The sequence below is a fragment of the Ictalurus punctatus genome, chromosome 14 (assembly GCF_001660625.3).
Source record: "Ictalurus punctatus breed USDA103 chromosome 14, Coco_2.0, whole genome shotgun sequence".
Lineage (NCBI taxonomy): Eukaryota > Metazoa > Chordata > Actinopteri > Siluriformes > Ictaluridae > Ictalurus > Ictalurus punctatus.
In genome coordinates this window covers 14,038,530-14,056,863 of record NC_030429.2, presented here as the reverse complement: position 1 = coordinate 14,056,863, position 18,334 = coordinate 14,038,530, and the positions used below count along the sequence as shown (strand labels likewise).

At 36.9% G+C, this 18,334-nt stretch overlaps 1 protein-coding gene across 2 annotated transcripts in view; it reads left to right on the top strand.

Moving 5' to 3' along the window:
- Positions 1 to 203: 203 nt before the first annotated feature.
- The window catches only part of pamr1b (peptidase domain containing associated with muscle regeneration 1b), a 38,863-nt gene continuing 20,732 nt past the window's right edge, over positions 204 to 18,334 (top strand). For both annotated transcript variants that reach the window (XM_047159891.2, XM_017486153.2), the window contains exons 1-4: positions 204 to 378; positions 13,162 to 13,338; positions 15,527 to 15,652; positions 15,893 to 16,007. In XM_047159891.2, the coding sequence (XP_047015847.1) occupies positions 252 to 378; positions 13,162 to 13,338; positions 15,527 to 15,652; positions 15,893 to 16,007 (545 nt within the window). In that variant the 5' untranslated portion in view covers positions 204 to 251. The remainder of the gene's footprint in view (positions 379 to 13,161; positions 13,339 to 15,526; positions 15,653 to 15,892; positions 16,008 to 18,334) is intronic.

Sequence of the window (18,334 nt, the reverse complement as noted above, 5' to 3'; positions counted from 1 at the left end):
TAGAAGATAGAAATATTAAAGTGAAAATGAAATAAAGAGAGGGAGAGAGACAAACAAAAGAAAGACAGACAGAGTTGGAGGAGGAGAATGAGAATGTGAGTGCCAATGAAAGGAAGGGGAGCGTGTTTGGGAGAGAGAGAGAGAGAGAGAGAGAGAGAGAGAGAGAGAGTGTAAGAGGGAGGGAATGAAAGAGCAAGGGGTGATGTCAAACCAGCTGAGCTCAGAAAGTAAACAGCGCTCCAGAAAGCAGCATGCCTTCAGCGGCACGGCTGCAGAGGCAGAGCCAGCGGCAATGCTGCATGCTCCCTCACACCTCCCTGCTCTTCATCCTCCTTCTCATGTTCCTACTGGTCTCTTCAGGGATGGCATGGCCATATGGTAAGAGTCTGACTCGTATCTGTCCATTTCAGCTATCTCTAAGACCAAGTTTTAGCAAGAATCTCTATCCTGATCTTTTGTTCCCTTAAAGACAGCATCAGCAGTCCTTTCTCTCCTTCTCCTTCCTCTTTCTTTTATTTCTTTCTTTTTCACTTTCTGTATGACTCTTATTTTAGAGAACTTGTGTATGGACTGTGTTGCTGTTGTGGCTCTGTTTGTTTTGAACTTCAGCATGCTTCACGTCATTCCTCTTAGTCACACTTCAACAGTTAGGACACATTAGAGAGCAAGTGGAAAATATTTATACTGTTTCAGGATGTTTCTCAAAAAAAAAAAAAAAAAAAAAAAAATCAAGTCACAAGACACCTCAAGTCATTCTTCAGGAATCCTGGGCAAATCCCTGTATCCCTGTTCATGTTTTGAAGGGAATCACCTCTCTGTTGCCTTGTGTTAGTTGTTATTAGGCATTGTGTTGTCTTGTGGTCACTGATAGCATGCTTGTTTTAACAAAAGTATCGAATGCAAAAATGTGAAGTATTTCCTCCTGTATTCCAATACTGATTGTGAAACAAAACTCAAGATCACGCTGAATCTTAATTGAACATTGCCTTAGGTGAATACAGTATGTGTTGGACTCACAAAATGTCTAAGTAATACATGGGTGAAAGAGAAACAATTAATGTCTCACTACTTGTATAGTAATTCTTCAAATGGGTGACAAACTATTTGTGATAATAAGGTCAAGGCTAAGCAGCTTGGCTGGGGAAGAAGCTTCTGCAGATGAGACACTGAGACAGTCACCAGGATAGAAGTGAATTCAACAGAGGTGCATCATAAGGATCATGAATCATCTCCAGCTTATTTCAGAGCAGATTTTTGGTTTAGATTAAGGCTGAAAGTACAGTTGTCAAGGTCAGTCTTAGAGCGGAACCTCATTCAGTATTCTAAACGTACTTTCCTGTTTCTTTTAGGAATATAACTACACCTCGTGCATATGGACAATTTAAGGTCTAGATCAGTGGTCACCAACCCTGTTCCTGGAGATCTACCTTCCTGAAGACTTTAGCTCCAACCATAATCATGCCCTCCTGAAAATCTAATCATTCTAAGAAATTATTAGAATAAGAATAAGAAGTTCTTGATCAACTAAAACAGGTGTGTTAGATTTTGGTTGGAGATGAAACCTGCTGGAAGGTAGATCTCAAGGAAGACGTGTTAGATGGTGTTTTTTATTATTATGATCTGTTCTGCATGTAGTAATAATAGACAATGGGTATGGTGGACAGTGGAATAATAGCAGGGCAGTTGCTATTGGGTGCTCCGTGATCGCGTCTGAAGTAGTGGCTGTGCTGAGGTTGTGACACAGACTCCCATTGGACATCAGGTGTGCTCCTACTATAATGGGTTTTAAATCAATACTAAAACATACTTTTACAAATTAGCAGTTTAATCTGTGTGACTGTGTCATGTGTGGAATGTTTCTTCTCATATCAGTGGTTTATATATGTTCTGTGTTTTTGTTTGTTTGTTTTTCTGTATACTTGTATTTTATATGATCTTAACTTTGTACAACACTTTGGTCAATTTTAATTGTTTTTAATGTGCTTTATGAAGAAAAAATGTACTTATTAATTTACAGCAGAACTGGGTGAGCAAGAGTTAAATCTCTTAGTGTAAGAACACACTTGAAAAAGTAATATTAGTTCATCTGAAAGTTATGTCTTACCTCACATGCTAATACAGTACATATAGAACATGGTGGAGGGGACACCATGGACACATTTCATGTTGCTGCATTCAGCTAGTTTGCAGTTTCCTTTGGAAACAGAAACATTTACTTCTCCAGAGATATCTAAGCTTAAACATGTATAGTGTATATCTGTTTGTTGCGGTCCCAGCAATGCCTGCAGAAACCCAGAGGATTTTCCTTTTCCATGCCTGCTAAATCACTCAGGCATCAGTTAATCACTAGTACAGCTGTAGCAGAGTGCGGCATGCAGTGCTATAGTCGGCTTTTTTCTCCACACTCCGCGTCACAACAAATACAGTTCACTGGCTCACCGACTGTCTGCTTTCTCTCAAAGTTTCTTCCTTTTTTTCTCTTTTTTTTTTTTTTGTACTTTTCCCTAATGAAATTAAATCTTCTCCCTATAACATTGAAGTCTTGCTTCTCTTTGCAGTCCTGCTGTATGAAAAAAACCCCACATGGTTTAAAAAAGCAACTGAATCAAACTCATGAAATCAACCAGATTTAATCCAATTGACTGGATTTCTTTCCCCCAATTTTTTCCCTCCGATTTCCAGAAGTAATTTCTTATTGTTTAATGATACAGGAGTGTGAGGGATAACATGAGCTTGTTTAACTCCTGGTCTTTTAGCTTACCAGGGCAGCTAAACATGCTTGGAGAAGATCATTAATTGCCATATTCTTTTTCCTTAAACAGATAAATGTCTGTGAGATCAGGGGCAATTATGCTCACATGTACTCCTGTCCTCAGATGTGGCATAACTCTTCCAAAACTTTACATAGTCACACTACTCAGGAGCCCTGAATCAGCCAACTTCTTACAACATCAGTGAGGTATCAGAGCCGGAGGGAGCTCATCATCCATGACATAAGTACAGTGTGCACTTTGTTAATTCAAATTGCACTTACTCTGTGAACTGCTGATCCAGATTTCAGCACCATCTGTGACTGTGTGCTCGTGTTTTGGCACGCACAAGACTCATCAGCTGCAGTTGCTTGCTTAGTTTTGGGAGCCATCCTGAAACAACTGGAGCAGAGAGAGAGCAGCCAGCAAAACAATGGCGAAAAGACGAGATGAGATCGGGAAGATGTAGAAGGGCAGCTGCATGGCATGGATGGCTTCATTGTAAAGTCAGAGCATTGTTAAACAAAAACATTTGGTCTCAGGGTCAAGTGAAACACTGTATGTGGCTTCATTAATGTCTACACAGGACACTTGACAAGTATGTTGACTTTTGACCATATCCCTAGACTAGTCTCATGCAAATATAGAAAATGTTAACTATTACTATACTTTAGAATCAGCTTTTTTCTATTACCAAAGTTGCTAAGTACTAGTCTAATTTGTCTAACAAACAGTACAATTCGCTACTTCAAAGGCTTTCTTGATGAATTGGAAAGCATTTTCTCTCCAGTGCTTTAATATGTTGCAAATGGGAGATGACCACAGGACTATTTTTATTTTTGTGATGAGTTAGCAAGTTCAAAATCCTGCAGCAGCCCACAGTCTTCAGACACAGACTGAACAAAGTTCAGTACCGTAATTTAGGTCTATAGTGAGGTTAAAGGTTTTATAGTTTGGCTGGGGTCACAGTTGACTAACAAGTCCTGGAAAAACCTGGAAGAGATTTCAGAGGGTTTTGTTCCTAGCGATACTATCAGGGCCTGCATCCACTTCAACATTTCTAAAACAACAAATCTACATGCTGTAATTCAAACAACCTGTCTTCAAATCAGTATGCCATATGAGTGTAGAACATGTCTGCACGGAAGCACTGGGAGAAGTTGCTGTTTCTCTTGATTGAATGTAGGAAAAGCTTTGGGAAAGCTGGTGCTTGGCCAGTGTCTTTGCATTTGGCCTGTGAAACGGAATACGATCTTAATAAATACATTTTATTTATGGATGACTTTCAAGACACTCAAGGACACCTTACAAATAATAAGATATATAAGCAATGTATTAAAAAAAAAAACTATATACAATAATATACAAAAGCTCTATCAGAGAGAATAAGCTATTCTAAAAAAAAAGACAGATTTAAGATGTGATTTAAAAATTGAAAGACTAGAACTATTATGTATGTCTTGAGGCCAGGTATTAAACGACTCTGAGCAGTACAACTAAAAGCTCTACTCTCCCATAGTCGTCAAACATACAGAAGGTGTAACAAGAGTTATAGATGCAAAAGACCTAAGGGATCGGATAGGTGAATAAACATGAAGAAGATCATGAAGATATGAAGATGCTAAATTATGAAGAGCCTTATAAGTGAAAAGTAAACTCTTAAATTGAATCCACTCTAAGAACTAGAGACATGTGCTCAATCGATGCTGTTTGTGTAATGATCCATTTGAAGTTTGTGAAGAAGCTTTTGTGAAACACCACTGAGAAGAGAATTACAGTAATCAATATGAGATGTAACTAAAGCACGTACAAGGACACCAGCACTATTAGTTGCAAGAGATGGTCGAAGACGATTTATATTTTGAAGATGATAATATGCTGACCATGTAATGTTATTTACATGTGCGTCAAACGATAAAGTACTGTCAAGGATGACTCTTAACCTGAAGGGAATGAGAGATAACATAGTTGTCAATAGTAAGTGTGAAACTTTCACAATTTTTCAGCTTTGATTTAGTGCCTACTAATAAGATCTCAGTTTTCTCACTGTTGACCTTAAGAAAATTGCATGTAAAACAAGCCATGAGAGAAGAAGGTGGTAGTATTAAATTAGGCTTTGAAGACAAATAGAGCTAGGTGTCATCAGCATAAAAATGAAAATTTATACAGAATTTACGGAAAATGGTACCTAAATGCAAAAGATAAATAATAAACAGAAGACGGCTCAAAACTGAGCCCTGAGGCATGCCACTAGTAATCTGAGAGGTCTGTGCTCTGAAGCCTTTAATTTGAACAAACTGAGTCTGACCCAGTAAATAGGATCTAAACAAGGCAAAGGGAATACCAGTGATTTCAATGCAAATCAATTCCTCAAAAAAAAAAAAAAAAAAAAAAACTATGCAAAACACTTTGTAACTTTAATAAGCACAGTCTCTGTGCTGTGATGGATGGATGATAGACACACAATTTCTCAAACAAGTTATTCTCTGTAAGATGAGCATATATCTGTCGAGCAACTATATTTTTCCAAAAATTTAGAAAAACAGTTTTCTGGATTATTATGTTCCGTGCCAGGTTTCTTTAGTATAGGGGTCATGGCTTCTACTTTAAGATACGAAGGAATAATACCAGTAGCAAGAGAGGAATGTATGATTTGAGTTATCAGCTGTAAAAACGAAGGTAGACAAGACTTAACCAGATGCGTAGGAATAGGATCTAACTGTAGTTGTAGACTTAGATTTTTGAACACACTCAGTTATTTCATCAACCGTAGACAAATGAAAACTATAAAAATCTGTTAAGGAAGAATCTACCTGAAAAGAAAACCATGTATTACATGCCCCATTATTGTGAGTCATCAATTTTTGATGAATATTTTCAATTTTATTATTACAAATACAACAAGTCATAAAAGTATCACATAGAACAAAGAATGCAGATGTAATGAAAACGCATCAGGTGGTTGCAGAATACTATTCATTGTAAAGAACAAAATTCTTGTATTCCCACCTCCAGAATGTATTAAATTGGCATAATAATTAGATTTAAGGCCCATTCGCCACGGGACATTTCACGCTACGAAAAATGGTCTGTTTAATGCCCCAATAGCTGTCAATGGGAGCGTTCACACTCACACGTAAAACGCCTGGCATTAAAGCGTAATTTTTTTTTAACGTCTAGGGGTTAACTGTCCGACCAATGAGATTTGCGCTTTTGTTCACACACCTGGAGCCACTGATGTTAGATAAAAGTACGACTTGATGGCGCTCAAGTACAAATCTGTCTTACCGACAAAGAAGAAGCCGAAAAAGAAGCCAAAGAAGAAGATGCATGCAAGTAGCAAGATGAATGTTTAGCTGCTGGTGTCTTTGGTGTCTGAACTCCGAGAGCTTTATGATAAATGCCACAGCAACTACAAGAATGTTGATAAAATGAAGTTGTTGTGGTAAGGAATATTTTATATATATATATAAATATCTTCTTATTCTCAGTGATAAGTGTGTGTCAGAAACGAAAAGTTGTGCAGCGTCACAACCTTGTGTTCCGGCCTATTTCTGCTTTTCAATAAGCGCAATCTACTGTCAGGGAGTGAATTTGCACTCTCATCCAGTGTGTCGCTTGCATTTAATGCTTGGGTGTGAACACAAAAAAAGTGGCAAAAAAACGGACCATTTAACACGCTACAAAAAACTTCCCGTGTGAACAGGCCTTTAGCCGTACAAAGTGCTTCCTTATAGTGTCTGATGTGTTTATCATATATTTGCTTGTGTACAATAAGACCAGACCTTAAATGTAAAAATTCCAGTAGACGACATTTTGCTTTTAACTGATGTACTTCAGGAGATACCAGGGAGCAATATGAGCAAATTAAACAGTCCGAGTTCTCACAGGCGCAACAACGTCCAAGATATTCTGCAATCGGTCATTGTCTTGAGAAACCAATTCATCCAGACTAAATAGTATGTTCAACAGGTCATTAACTTCATTAAAAAACAAACAAACAGATAAATCAATATTCTTAATGTTACAAAATGAAATAGTATGACTTGGAACAATCTTTGATCAGCTAAATTGGCACTAAAAGACACCAATTTATGGTCAGATATAGACAGGTCAAGTGCACTAAAATTTAAAGGTGTTATTCCAGTGCAACAAATAAGATCAAGTGTATGATCTTTTATATTGGAAAAGTTGGAAAAGCAATAAATTGTTTCAGTTCAAAGCTGTCCAAGCATGATAAAACATATTTAGTATCAGTGGCACTTGCCTTGTCGACATGTATGTTAAGATCACCAAACATAGAAAAAAAATAGAACATAACAAGCTGAAAGTTCAGTTAAAAAATTAGTATTAGCCTTAGGAGGATGATATACAGTAGTTATAATAGTAGGTATAGGCCCATTAACTTGTAAAACCATGGATTCAAAAGTAACTTAAGAAGGTACATATATGGTGGACACCTTCCATTTCTTATTGTAAAGCATCGCAAGACCACCACCTCGACCCAAGACATGGGGTTGGCAAGCATAGACAAAACCTGGGAATTTTGTTGCTGCCATGTCTCAGTTAAACAGAATAAGTCAAACTTACAATCCTTCAGTAGATCCAAAACCATTGGTGCTTTGTTGTTGATTGAATGGATATTGAATAATCCAAAAGTAAGAGTGTTCTTAGTAGATATGGCAATAGTTGAACTGCCTAGGTGGGCCAGCACAGAGTACTCCACAGTTCGTCCCAATGTTTGTCGGATGCGAATGGAATGACCAGAAAGACCGTATGGAGTTCGAATGATTGAAATTGTAATTCCATCTTGACCCACAGTGAATGTATTTACAATGAGGAATTTACGGATAAAAATGTCCTGTAATGATGGAAATCTGGAATAGGTTCATAGCAATAAAATCACAGCTGAAAAAGTTCTTCTGCTGTATATTGAAGTACCAATGCAGCAGGCTTAAAAATGATTGATAAAATCATCCAGTTCAAGATACTCAATGGAAACATCACATAGAACCTCACTGTTAGCTGACCATAGACAGATCATCGTGAGGAAACAGGGAAAACAGTTAGCCAAACACAGAACAGGTGAAATTGCAGAATTAACTAAATATAGTTGGATTTTTCCAAAGATAAGTGCGTGCAATTTTAAGAACATAAGCCAAATTCGTTTTAGCTTAAAAAATACTAAAATAAGTTTAACATAGATTTAAAACAATTGTCGCCCAGGAACCGCGGCAGCTAATAGCGTTCACTTCCTTGGTGGCATGAGTTTGGAAGAGAGTTTTGAGAGATATTTGAGAGGCTTCCCGTTCCTTCTACAGATACTGGTTAGAGCTAAGCAGTGCACATCTGGAAAGGAAAAAGTAGATAGCAATTATACAATCCAGTAAAGTTAAAAGAGAGATTTGCATGAATGTGCTGGAATCTGAAGACTGGAATGTGGAATGTGCACAGAACATTTGGGTTGTCTTGGCACAGAATGAGGAAATTAACTATGAAGAGAGAGATAGAGAGAGAGAGAGAGAGAGAGAGAGAGAGAGAGAGAGAGAAAGAGAAAGAAGATACAAGGCTGGAATGAAAACAAGGTTAATGTGAATGAGAGTCAAAAAAGGTCAACAATAATCTGTGATTGATTAATGACCAGCGATTAGTAGTGCCTACTCAGCATGGCTCAAGGTCCCTTTCCAGAACCTTCATACTATCTGTCCCTCAGTGGTGGAATGAACTTCCAACCTCAATCCGGACTGCAGAATCTGTCACTATTTTCAAAAAACAGCTAAAAGCCCACCTCTTCCGTGAACACGTAACAAACCCCTATAAAAAACCTTACTCTGGGACTTACACCTCTACTCTGCCCACTTTGCTTTTCTAGAACTCAATTAAAAGCTCTTGTATGGTAGAACTACTTGTATTGTTTTCTGCATGATATATCGCTTTGCATGTATTTCCACATTTGTAAGTCACTTTGGATAAAAGCATCTGATAAATGAATAAATGTAAATGTATTAAACAAAGTCTATAAAATGTTTACTTAAATGTTAGTCTGGTGTGAGTTGGTGAGCTGTATTTATGTTCCATATATATTAAATTATTGTTGTGGGGTTTCTTTCTTTCTTTCTTTTTTTTTTTTTTTTTTTGAGTTTTTGCCAAATTCTTTTTCAAAGTATTTTCAACAATATTTTCTCTCAAACCCTCAAACCCTTTCCCTCATTATGTGGGCAAATAATGCCTCTTTCCAAAAATATCTAATTAGTTTATAATAAGTGAAACACACATGCGTGTACATGCACACGGACTCCTCATGCTTTTGTCATGCTTTCTTCATGCTTTCGGAGATGTAAAATATGGCAGCTCTATAATCTGGTCGCATTTTGCAGGTGTTGGTGGATGCCTGCCTGAAGGTGTGTGTGCTAGCATAAATATTAACCATTACATTATAAAATGTAAAACTGCTTTCAGATAATGATGGGCAGGGGTGCAGTGACACATGCATGATTTTATGACCAGAAGGTCTATACATTTCAGCTTTATTTCTGAAGGTCATAAAGTTAACCATTTCTATATGTTGCAGATGTGCAGAACTCCTCTTTACACTGTCTCCAGTTAACGATATACTCAACCAGTTTATTTAAAAAACTAATTTAGGGTAGCATATTTTACTCATATTCACAGAGCATATGGCTTTGCTACAGTTTGACATTTGCTTGTTCTCTGGTAAAGGTTGACTTTGGCTATGACTTTCATAATAGAGACTAATAATAATAATAATAATAATAATAATAATAATAATAATAATAATAATAATAATAATAATAAAAAATAACAGCTTCAACACAGAAGTCTTTAGTTAATGCTTTGTGTCTACTTAACATATAGATGTTTGAAATAATTAACCTTAATGAGTGTGAAACTAGTCAAAGGAAACCACATAAAGGGTCCCTAAAACAGCGGCAAGTATTGTGCACATTCTTCTCAACGCACAGACCTTTTGGGATATCTCTTAAGTACATATATTTAATAAGTTGTTAATGACATACAGGCATAAAAATATAAATAAATAGAAGTAAGTATCTATGACTGGTATATATTAGTGAGCCTTTCATTACATACAGTATTATATGAATAATTACTGTGCTTTATAAATAGAATGCACATCAACAGGAAGTTAAAGAATATTGATAGGATGCTATCATTTATGATGCATAATATCACACTTATTTGATCAATGTTCTTGTCTTGCATTTTGCCTTGTAAGGAAGCCAGTTGAGACTTTCTTCCTCTCCTTAAGTTCCATAAATATTAACATTATTATTTAAACCACAGAGTGCCTAAGAGCCTATAAAGGACTCACACACCCATTGTGTACATTAAGTAGCATCTTAGTAACAGGAACATAAAACCCCATAGCACTCACACGCACATAGTTTTTCCACCTGGTCTTAAGAGAGTGTCCTCCAGACAGATCTTAGATAACATGCTGGATTAGATACACTTATTCTCCTGCTCAAGATAATGACCAACAGTCCATTCACATTATAGTTTTAATCTTGGAGGGGGGAGGGGGATGGGGAAGGGAGGAGCTAAAACTGAGTGGTACTATATACTTTACAGTATTCAACTATATACGGTAATTCCTATATTCTCTTAAAATAACATGCATGTACTCTATATGTGTAATATGTATTTTTGGTTTTTGATGTGCAAGAGATGAGAAGCCCATACTAGGAAGGGTTGGCAATATGTTCAGAAATGTCAGTTGTAAAATGACATTTCTCAACATATTGCCACTGTCACACAGGCACAGGTTTTGAGACCTTTAGTTCCAATGAAGCCAGAAATCTTAATGCTAAAGCATAAAAAGACATTCTATACAGTTGTATATTTCCAACTATGTGACCACAGTTTAACGAAGGTCCACATATGGGTGTGATGGTCAGGTGTGCACATACTTTTGGCCATACACTGTATGTCTAGTCTTGTAGTTTACATTTGTTGTTTCATACAGAAACAATAGATCATTAAAAAAAAAAAAAAAAAAAAGTTCATGTTATGACCTGTGCACCACTTGAGTCCCGATGACAGCTCTGATACAAAAATAATAAATGAACATAAAAGTCACATTGATTTTTCAGAAAGTTAAAAAAATAATAATAATTTGGTTTCTTGGTCACTATCACATAAAACTGAATGCATAAAAAAAAAAGTTTGGTTTCTGATCTCCTCCTCATTGGCCTCTTTAAAATGCTAATGACAATAATTCTGTAGAACACAAGAATGCTACTGTTTATTTTGATAGATCTGGAAGAAACTAAAATAAATAGAAATAGAAGGCAGACTTCTTTAATCTTCTTAACTTCTTATAATCTTCTTTAAACGCTTAAATTGCCAGCAAGCAATTGCTTTAATGATGAAGTATCTATAATGAGTGAGTTAAATTTGCAGAATGGACTTAAAATGTACTTATTTGGCTATTTAGTTAAATTAAAAGGCAGAATAATAATGGCAGTGGCAGAGCTATTATTTATATCTTAAATTATATGATTACAGATAACGTGTGGACTATAATGCCATGTCGGTTTCAAGCTGCCACCGTTAGGCCATTGAGTAAGGCCCTTAACCCTCTCTTCTCCAGGGGTTACGTATTATAGCTTACCCTGAGCTCTGACCCCAACTTCCTTACACACAAGAATAAGAAAAGTCAAAAGAATTTCACTGTACTGTACTTCTATATGAGACAATAAAGGCTGTTTTACTATCTATATGGAATTTTAAACACTCCTTTTCTAAATATAACCCATTCAATTTAATGATTGTTAAAATGATGACTCCATTTTATTTCATGTAATCTATGTGGTGAGAGCCTTGCATGTTCCCTACAAGCCCCTAAAAGGTTTTAACATGGGCCTGGTCCTGCCTCTGTTTTGGTATGTTCTTTAATAGTCTGTGCTGTTTTTCTCCAGAAGACTGTGATTACTGACATCTGAGTCATGATGAACTGCTAGCAGTGTTTGGATCTAAAGTTGGCTAACGTTCTCTTTCTTACACAGAAATAACGTGACAACATGGATTCACTTCAGCTGAATGCCCGCACTGCACAAGTATAATCTGTGATGAATCATAATTCATCTGTTTGCCAAAAGGAGAATTCCCAGTTTGCACCACAACAACAATAACAACATGGTACGAGGATGTTGCCATGGGAGATGTGGAGCATGTGAGCAGTGAGCTGAGCAGAACTGCTCAGTGCTGCAAATCAAAGCTTCTGTTTTTCTCTGTTTTCTCATTCCATGGCTGAGTTTCCACCTCTCAGCTGAGGACATTTAAACTCCAGGTTACATAAGGCAGGCCGTGTGCTTCAGCGTCTGAGATTTCCCATCTCACTCTTTGACATGCAGAAATAGATCATGGATAAACAGATATTTAGATTTAATTTAGTTTATTACCAGAGAAGCAATTCCTGGAGTAAGAGGTTTTTTGTGTTGTTGTTTTTTTGTTTTGAGGTTATTCCTTGGAAAATGCCTGACATCCCTGATAAGCTGGACACACACACACACACACACACACACACACACACACACACACACACACACACACACACACACACACAGCTTTCCTTGTGGGGATCAGCCAAATATCCCCATAAGGTCAAAACTGTCAGATATTCATGAAAACACATCTATTGTCACTTGTGTGAGGAAACTATATAAGGACATGCTACTGTGCATCACTGGATTTTATTAACTAATAGAGAAACAAATTAGTTTTTTCTGGGTTAAAACTCAAACTCCCACCGTGGCCCTGTGGGAGTTTGTGTGGAGTTTGCATGTTCTCCCCGTGCTGCGGGGGTTTCCTCCGGGTACTCCGGTTTCCTCCTCCAGTTGAAAGACATGCATGGTAGGCTGACTGGCATGTCCAAAGTGTCCGTAGTATATGAATGGGTGTGTGAATGTGTATGTGAGTGTGCCCTGCGATGGATTGGCACCCTGTCCAGGGTGTATCCCACCTTGTGCCCGATGCTTCCTGGAATAGGCTCCAGGTTCCCCGTGACCCTGAAAAGAGTAAGCGGTATAGAAGATGGATGGATGGATGCATAAAACTCAAACTTCAAATGCTGACTCATAAAAGTACAAGTTATTAGACTGCACTAAATCATTCCTGCAACATTTACAGTTCGCTAACACTAAAGAGATGATTTGTAGCAGTGAGGTCATGTTAAAAATATTAAGACAGTCTTACAGGTTTACTGTAATAACAATCAAAAACTGAATAAAACATCCCATTTTAGTCCAAATCTCAGTGTGTGTGTGTGGAAAAGCAGCCCTCAGGGTCTCAAAAATTTAAGCTCAGAAACTCTTCACAAATGTACTAAATAGAATAATATGTTAATACAGTAATCCATTTTGTCTTTCAGATTACAGATATCTGTATAATTTTTGCCCTGGGCCTGAGTGGAATGTAATGTGTAGAGGATGCTGCGAATATGATGTGATCCGATGTAAATGCCCTCTTCAGGGTACACAAGTGGGATATGCTGTTCCATGCTGCAGAAACGCTCGCCATGAATGTGACCCCTGCATCATCCATCCAGGTAAGTCAGGCCTCTTAGAAATGTGTGTGTATGTGTGTGTCTTATAGATCAGATACTATACCTTTATACCACAGCAGTTTTAATTCTCGACTCTGATTGGTCAGAAGGTGCTTTTTTATTTTTTATTTAACAATTTTATGTAACAGCAGCTCTGATAGAAGTCAAGGCAAATCATAGGAATTTTTATGTCCTCGTTCTAACATGCTATAAAGAGGACGCTCATATTTTAAGCCAAAAAGAAACTAAGTATTGTTATTTAACAATAACAACAAGAATGTATAATGATTGCTATGGTAACGCTTTCTATGAAGAGAACTCTTTCTTAACATTCATGGAAGGAGGTTCCACATGCTCTAACTTTAAAGCTTTAACTTAAAAGTTTCTGTCTCAAAGAAAGTTCTCAAGATGTAATGCTTTACAGTTTGCGGTTTCTCACTAACTTGACAAGCTGTGTTTGTTGTATAATAACTTCAAGGGAAAGAGAAAAAAAAGTGAGGCTGCTGAGGGAATGACTGTTTATAGCTGTTATAAAGTAAGCGATAACAGAAAGTAACTTGTTTTGTGAACATTCCACATTAAATGTTATTATATATGGATAAAAAGAAAATGTCATTCGAGTCTTTAATACATAAATTGTGTAATTGTTGCAAATTGCTATGGTAGAAATGGAATTAAAGCTTCAGGGATTTCTATTATATTAGAATAAACTTTGCAGTAGTGCTGCACCACAGCACCTCATTGTTAATTATTTTCACGATGTTGGTGGAACATTTATTTCTTACTTATAAAACAGTGCTGTTGAATTCTTGAATCTAATTGGTCAGAAGGTTTTGATTTATTATTTATAATAGCAGCTCTGACAGTAGTTCTGGCTGCAAGGCAAACCACAGGTCATATTAATGCACTCATTCTAATACATTGCAGTTGCTACAGTAACAGCAAATTCACAGAGAATTTTATGGCAGACACTTTGCAATAATGTCTTATAACAAACAAACAAACAAAAAAATATTGATATGGGGATATGTTAGAAAGTAAGTGATCAGAAACAGATGTTCCTTCTTCCACAGACATTCCACAGCATTAAATGTGACTATATATAGATAAAAGGTATGCCCTAAGGTTATAATTGCTGACAAATTGTTGTGATATGAGAAGAATAAAACCCTTGTGGACATGCTGTTATTGAAATTTAACCAAGTCTCTAATGACTTTCTATCTCTGCCTTTGACATCAGGATATCTTTTACACCCCAGTGTCCTGTTCCAAACTCCCATGGCCATCTTCAGCCTGTGAAACTTCATAAACTGTGCACCTCTGTAGACTTTCATCTCATTGATCTTTCTCGAACAAGGTCTATAGTGTTTCCTTAGATATTTGATTTGGCAATTACACCTCAACTAAACTGTCATGACTGTGTGGAACTGGAGGCAAAGGAAACATTCCGGGTCATTAAGTGAAGGGAAATTGATTGTGATGGCTCAGTGTGAAAACCCATATGACACAATACAGGATTTTCTATCAATCTTGTGCTGTTTTTGCTTGTTTTGTTCTTGAACCCAGTGAGGGTGTATACAGGGAAAACAGACATCTCAACAACATCTTAACATTAAGTTGTTATATATATATATATATATATATATATATATATATATATATATATATATATATATATATATATATATATATATATATATATATAATGTGTGTGTGTGTGTGGGAGAGAGAGTGAGAGAGAGAGTGGGTGTTCACAAATACCAGATGTTCATAGTTAGATTCATACCTAGGCAACTGTTTTACTACCAAAATGTTAAGCAAAATGTCTTTAAAAAATAATATCCTCATAAAGTGAGGACTCTAACTGCACAGTGACGTAGTCATAGAGCTACTTGTACTGTTCTGATACTCCATACTCCTTACATACATTTTAATGTTTCTCATTCTTTATGTAAAGCTCATCTCTACTGGCAGGATTTCTCCAGAGCTTTGTGAAAATGTCTAGTTCAGGAAGTTCCTTCTCAATTAGCTCAACTGTAATACATTTATCAGCTTATATACTTATGTGCGCATGGGGCGAAGCCTGTTAGGCATGGATAAAAGCCAAATTACCACATAGCTTTATAATTTCTTGAACATTGAACAGTCCCTTTCTTTCATTCTGACTGTTTTCTCCTTCCTCTTGTCAAAGGCTGCAGCATATTTGAAAACTGCAAGCGGTGCAATAATGGGACATGGGGGCCGAGGGACGACTTCTTCATCAAGGGCCAATACTGTGCTGAGTGCCGTCCTGGGTGGTCTGGTGGTGACTGTCTGAGTAAGCTCTACTCCCATCCATGTCTCACATGTCAATCTTTCATAGATACCTGACACATTGATGATATCTGCAAAGTGCCTGTGGCAATATCAGTGAAATTTTGTGTCAGTTGTAAGTTAAAAGACATTTAAAGACCATATACTGTACTGATACCTACAAATGATATTGCTAGAAAATGTAAATGAAAATCAATGAGTGGATGAACAAATTGATGGAGATGTATATATATCTACATTGTAGCATGTGGTGGTGTGATCAAGAAGAGGCAAGGTCATCTGGTTTTGGAAAGTTACCCCACTAATGCCCGCTGTGAGTGGATCCTGCAGGTTAATCAGCCTTTCACTATAGAACTCAAGTAAGCATCTCTAAACTTTTGCCACAAACTGCTCATGTACAAACCACCTCTGTTCTCTATACAATCATATAAATTCACATCCTTTACTGCTGTTCAATCACTTCATATTGTATATTTTCCAATATAACTCGTTAAATGTATGTAATTTATGTAATAATAGCAATTACAAAGACAATGCTGCTAACTATTTGATCACAAAACCCAGGAAATCAGAAATGCTTTACCTCTTAAAAGAATAATTTGTCCTCAAAATATATGGCTAATGGCACCGTCGTTTCGACACCATTCAAATTTTCAGTAATTTCTCCTGTTCTTCTTCATTGTTGACTGTATGGTTTTCCATGTTCTAGCTTCGGAGTGCTTTAAAATCACCTTAAAAGATGTCTGTGCATCCCTCGATAAATAGTCAACAAAACGTCATTACTTTTCAGGTAATGTGTTGACCTCTGTCCAACATGGGAGCCTGATAATTTACTGGGAACCACACTGGATTGCCAGTCAATTGAGTATTTGCATTAATCTTTCCATGTTTGACAGGAGCTTAAATGATTCTGCATCTGCAAATAATTAAAAACAAATCTTTGGCAGCAAAAATCAAGTCGAAGATCTCTAAATGGTTAATAGATTGTGCTGATGAAAAAAATCATTTGTCTTATAAATAAGGTTCAGCTTTTGCATTTATCTTCTTATAAACTGCTTAAAGTGTGCTGCATGTCATTTTATAGCCTGCAGTTTATTACAGAGAACCATTAGACCGTTTAGACAAGAAGTCATCAATTAGATTTGAAATGTGGCCAAGTTCTCTCTTCAAAAAAGAAAGAAAGAAAAAAAGAAAGATAGAAAGAAAGAATGCCTCACATAAACTTAACAACTTCCTAACAAGCTGGGATATGCAAAGAAATGAATTTCACTGCGCTGTAATGTATATGTGACCAATAAAGGCTTCTTCCTCTGAATTAATAATTTTTTTTATACCATAAGATATTCAGCCCCTGAAAAAAAAATTCATTATCTACATTTCTGTCTATGTCATGTAATGGAGGTGAAGATGGATGCAGTTGCAGGTTAACCAGTTTTTTAAAACACAAGCAAACAAATCCAAGTCGATAAGATAGACAGGTTCGGTGTCAGAAAACAAGCAAAGGTCAGGTGATGAGCAAACAGACTGAAAGAGGCAGAAATGTAAATCAATAAACTATAAATAAAGGCAAAACAAGATTAGCAAACAGATTACAGGTTGGCAACTGAGTGTACACTTTACGTTACTGTTGTGACTGAGAGTCTCTTTTAAAGTGTCAGTGACTGCATGCATTTGATTGGTGTGTTCAATCAGAACACTGGGCAGTGAAGAATAGCGCTCATACATGTCACAGAAACTGCTCTTCAACATCATTGGGCAGCCACTGTATAATGACATCTCAGGTCTGTAACATTAGAGAGATTGGATTACATAAAAAATTAATCCTGGCATCATCAAAATGGCAAGATGAGCGAGTTTTCTTTACTCACATTAGTTTTCTTACTGCACATTAAAATTATGTTGAATCTGTAAAAAGAGTAGATTATTCAATACTGTCCTATCATCAAGACACATGGACTTGTGGCAAATTACACCACTTTGCTTTATGAAGCACCACAAAACAGTGATGGATTTCACAACAGTCGCTGAGCCACCTGTAAATGGAATTAGGGTATTTTCTTTTATGACATTACTTCATTCTGGCAGAGATAATTCTGGCTAATGGAAAGTTATGACTACTGGAATGCTCAAACTAAGCCTTGCTGGCTGGGCACTCTAAGTGTTTACCATGACTGGCTGTGTCTGATCCCTACAACAATAATGACTAATGAGTAGCAAAGTGTGTCTGGACATTTAAGGCACATTTAAAATGGTTGTGTCACTCTCCCAGCTGTGTTCCCTTAACAAAGCAGACAGGTTAGAGCATGGGCTCATTCCAGGTTGTGATTTTTCACTATGATCTCCATTTCTATTTTCCTGTCTGCTACCAAGGCAGGTCACTGGTGTACATTACTGGTTCCACCTAAGTTTCATACACTATGATATGAGACATCTTCACATTTGTACTTTAACAAAGTGAATTAATGTGCAAGATAAGATGATATAATGGTCATCCATCCATTTTTCTGTACCGCTTATCCTTACTGGGCCTCAGGGAACCTGCAGGGCATGGGGCATAAGGTGGAGGATACCCTGGACGCCAATCCATTGCAGGGCACAATCACACACACATTCATTTATATACTACGGACACATTTGGACATGCCAATCAATGCATCTACAATGCATGTCTTTGTACTGGGGAGGA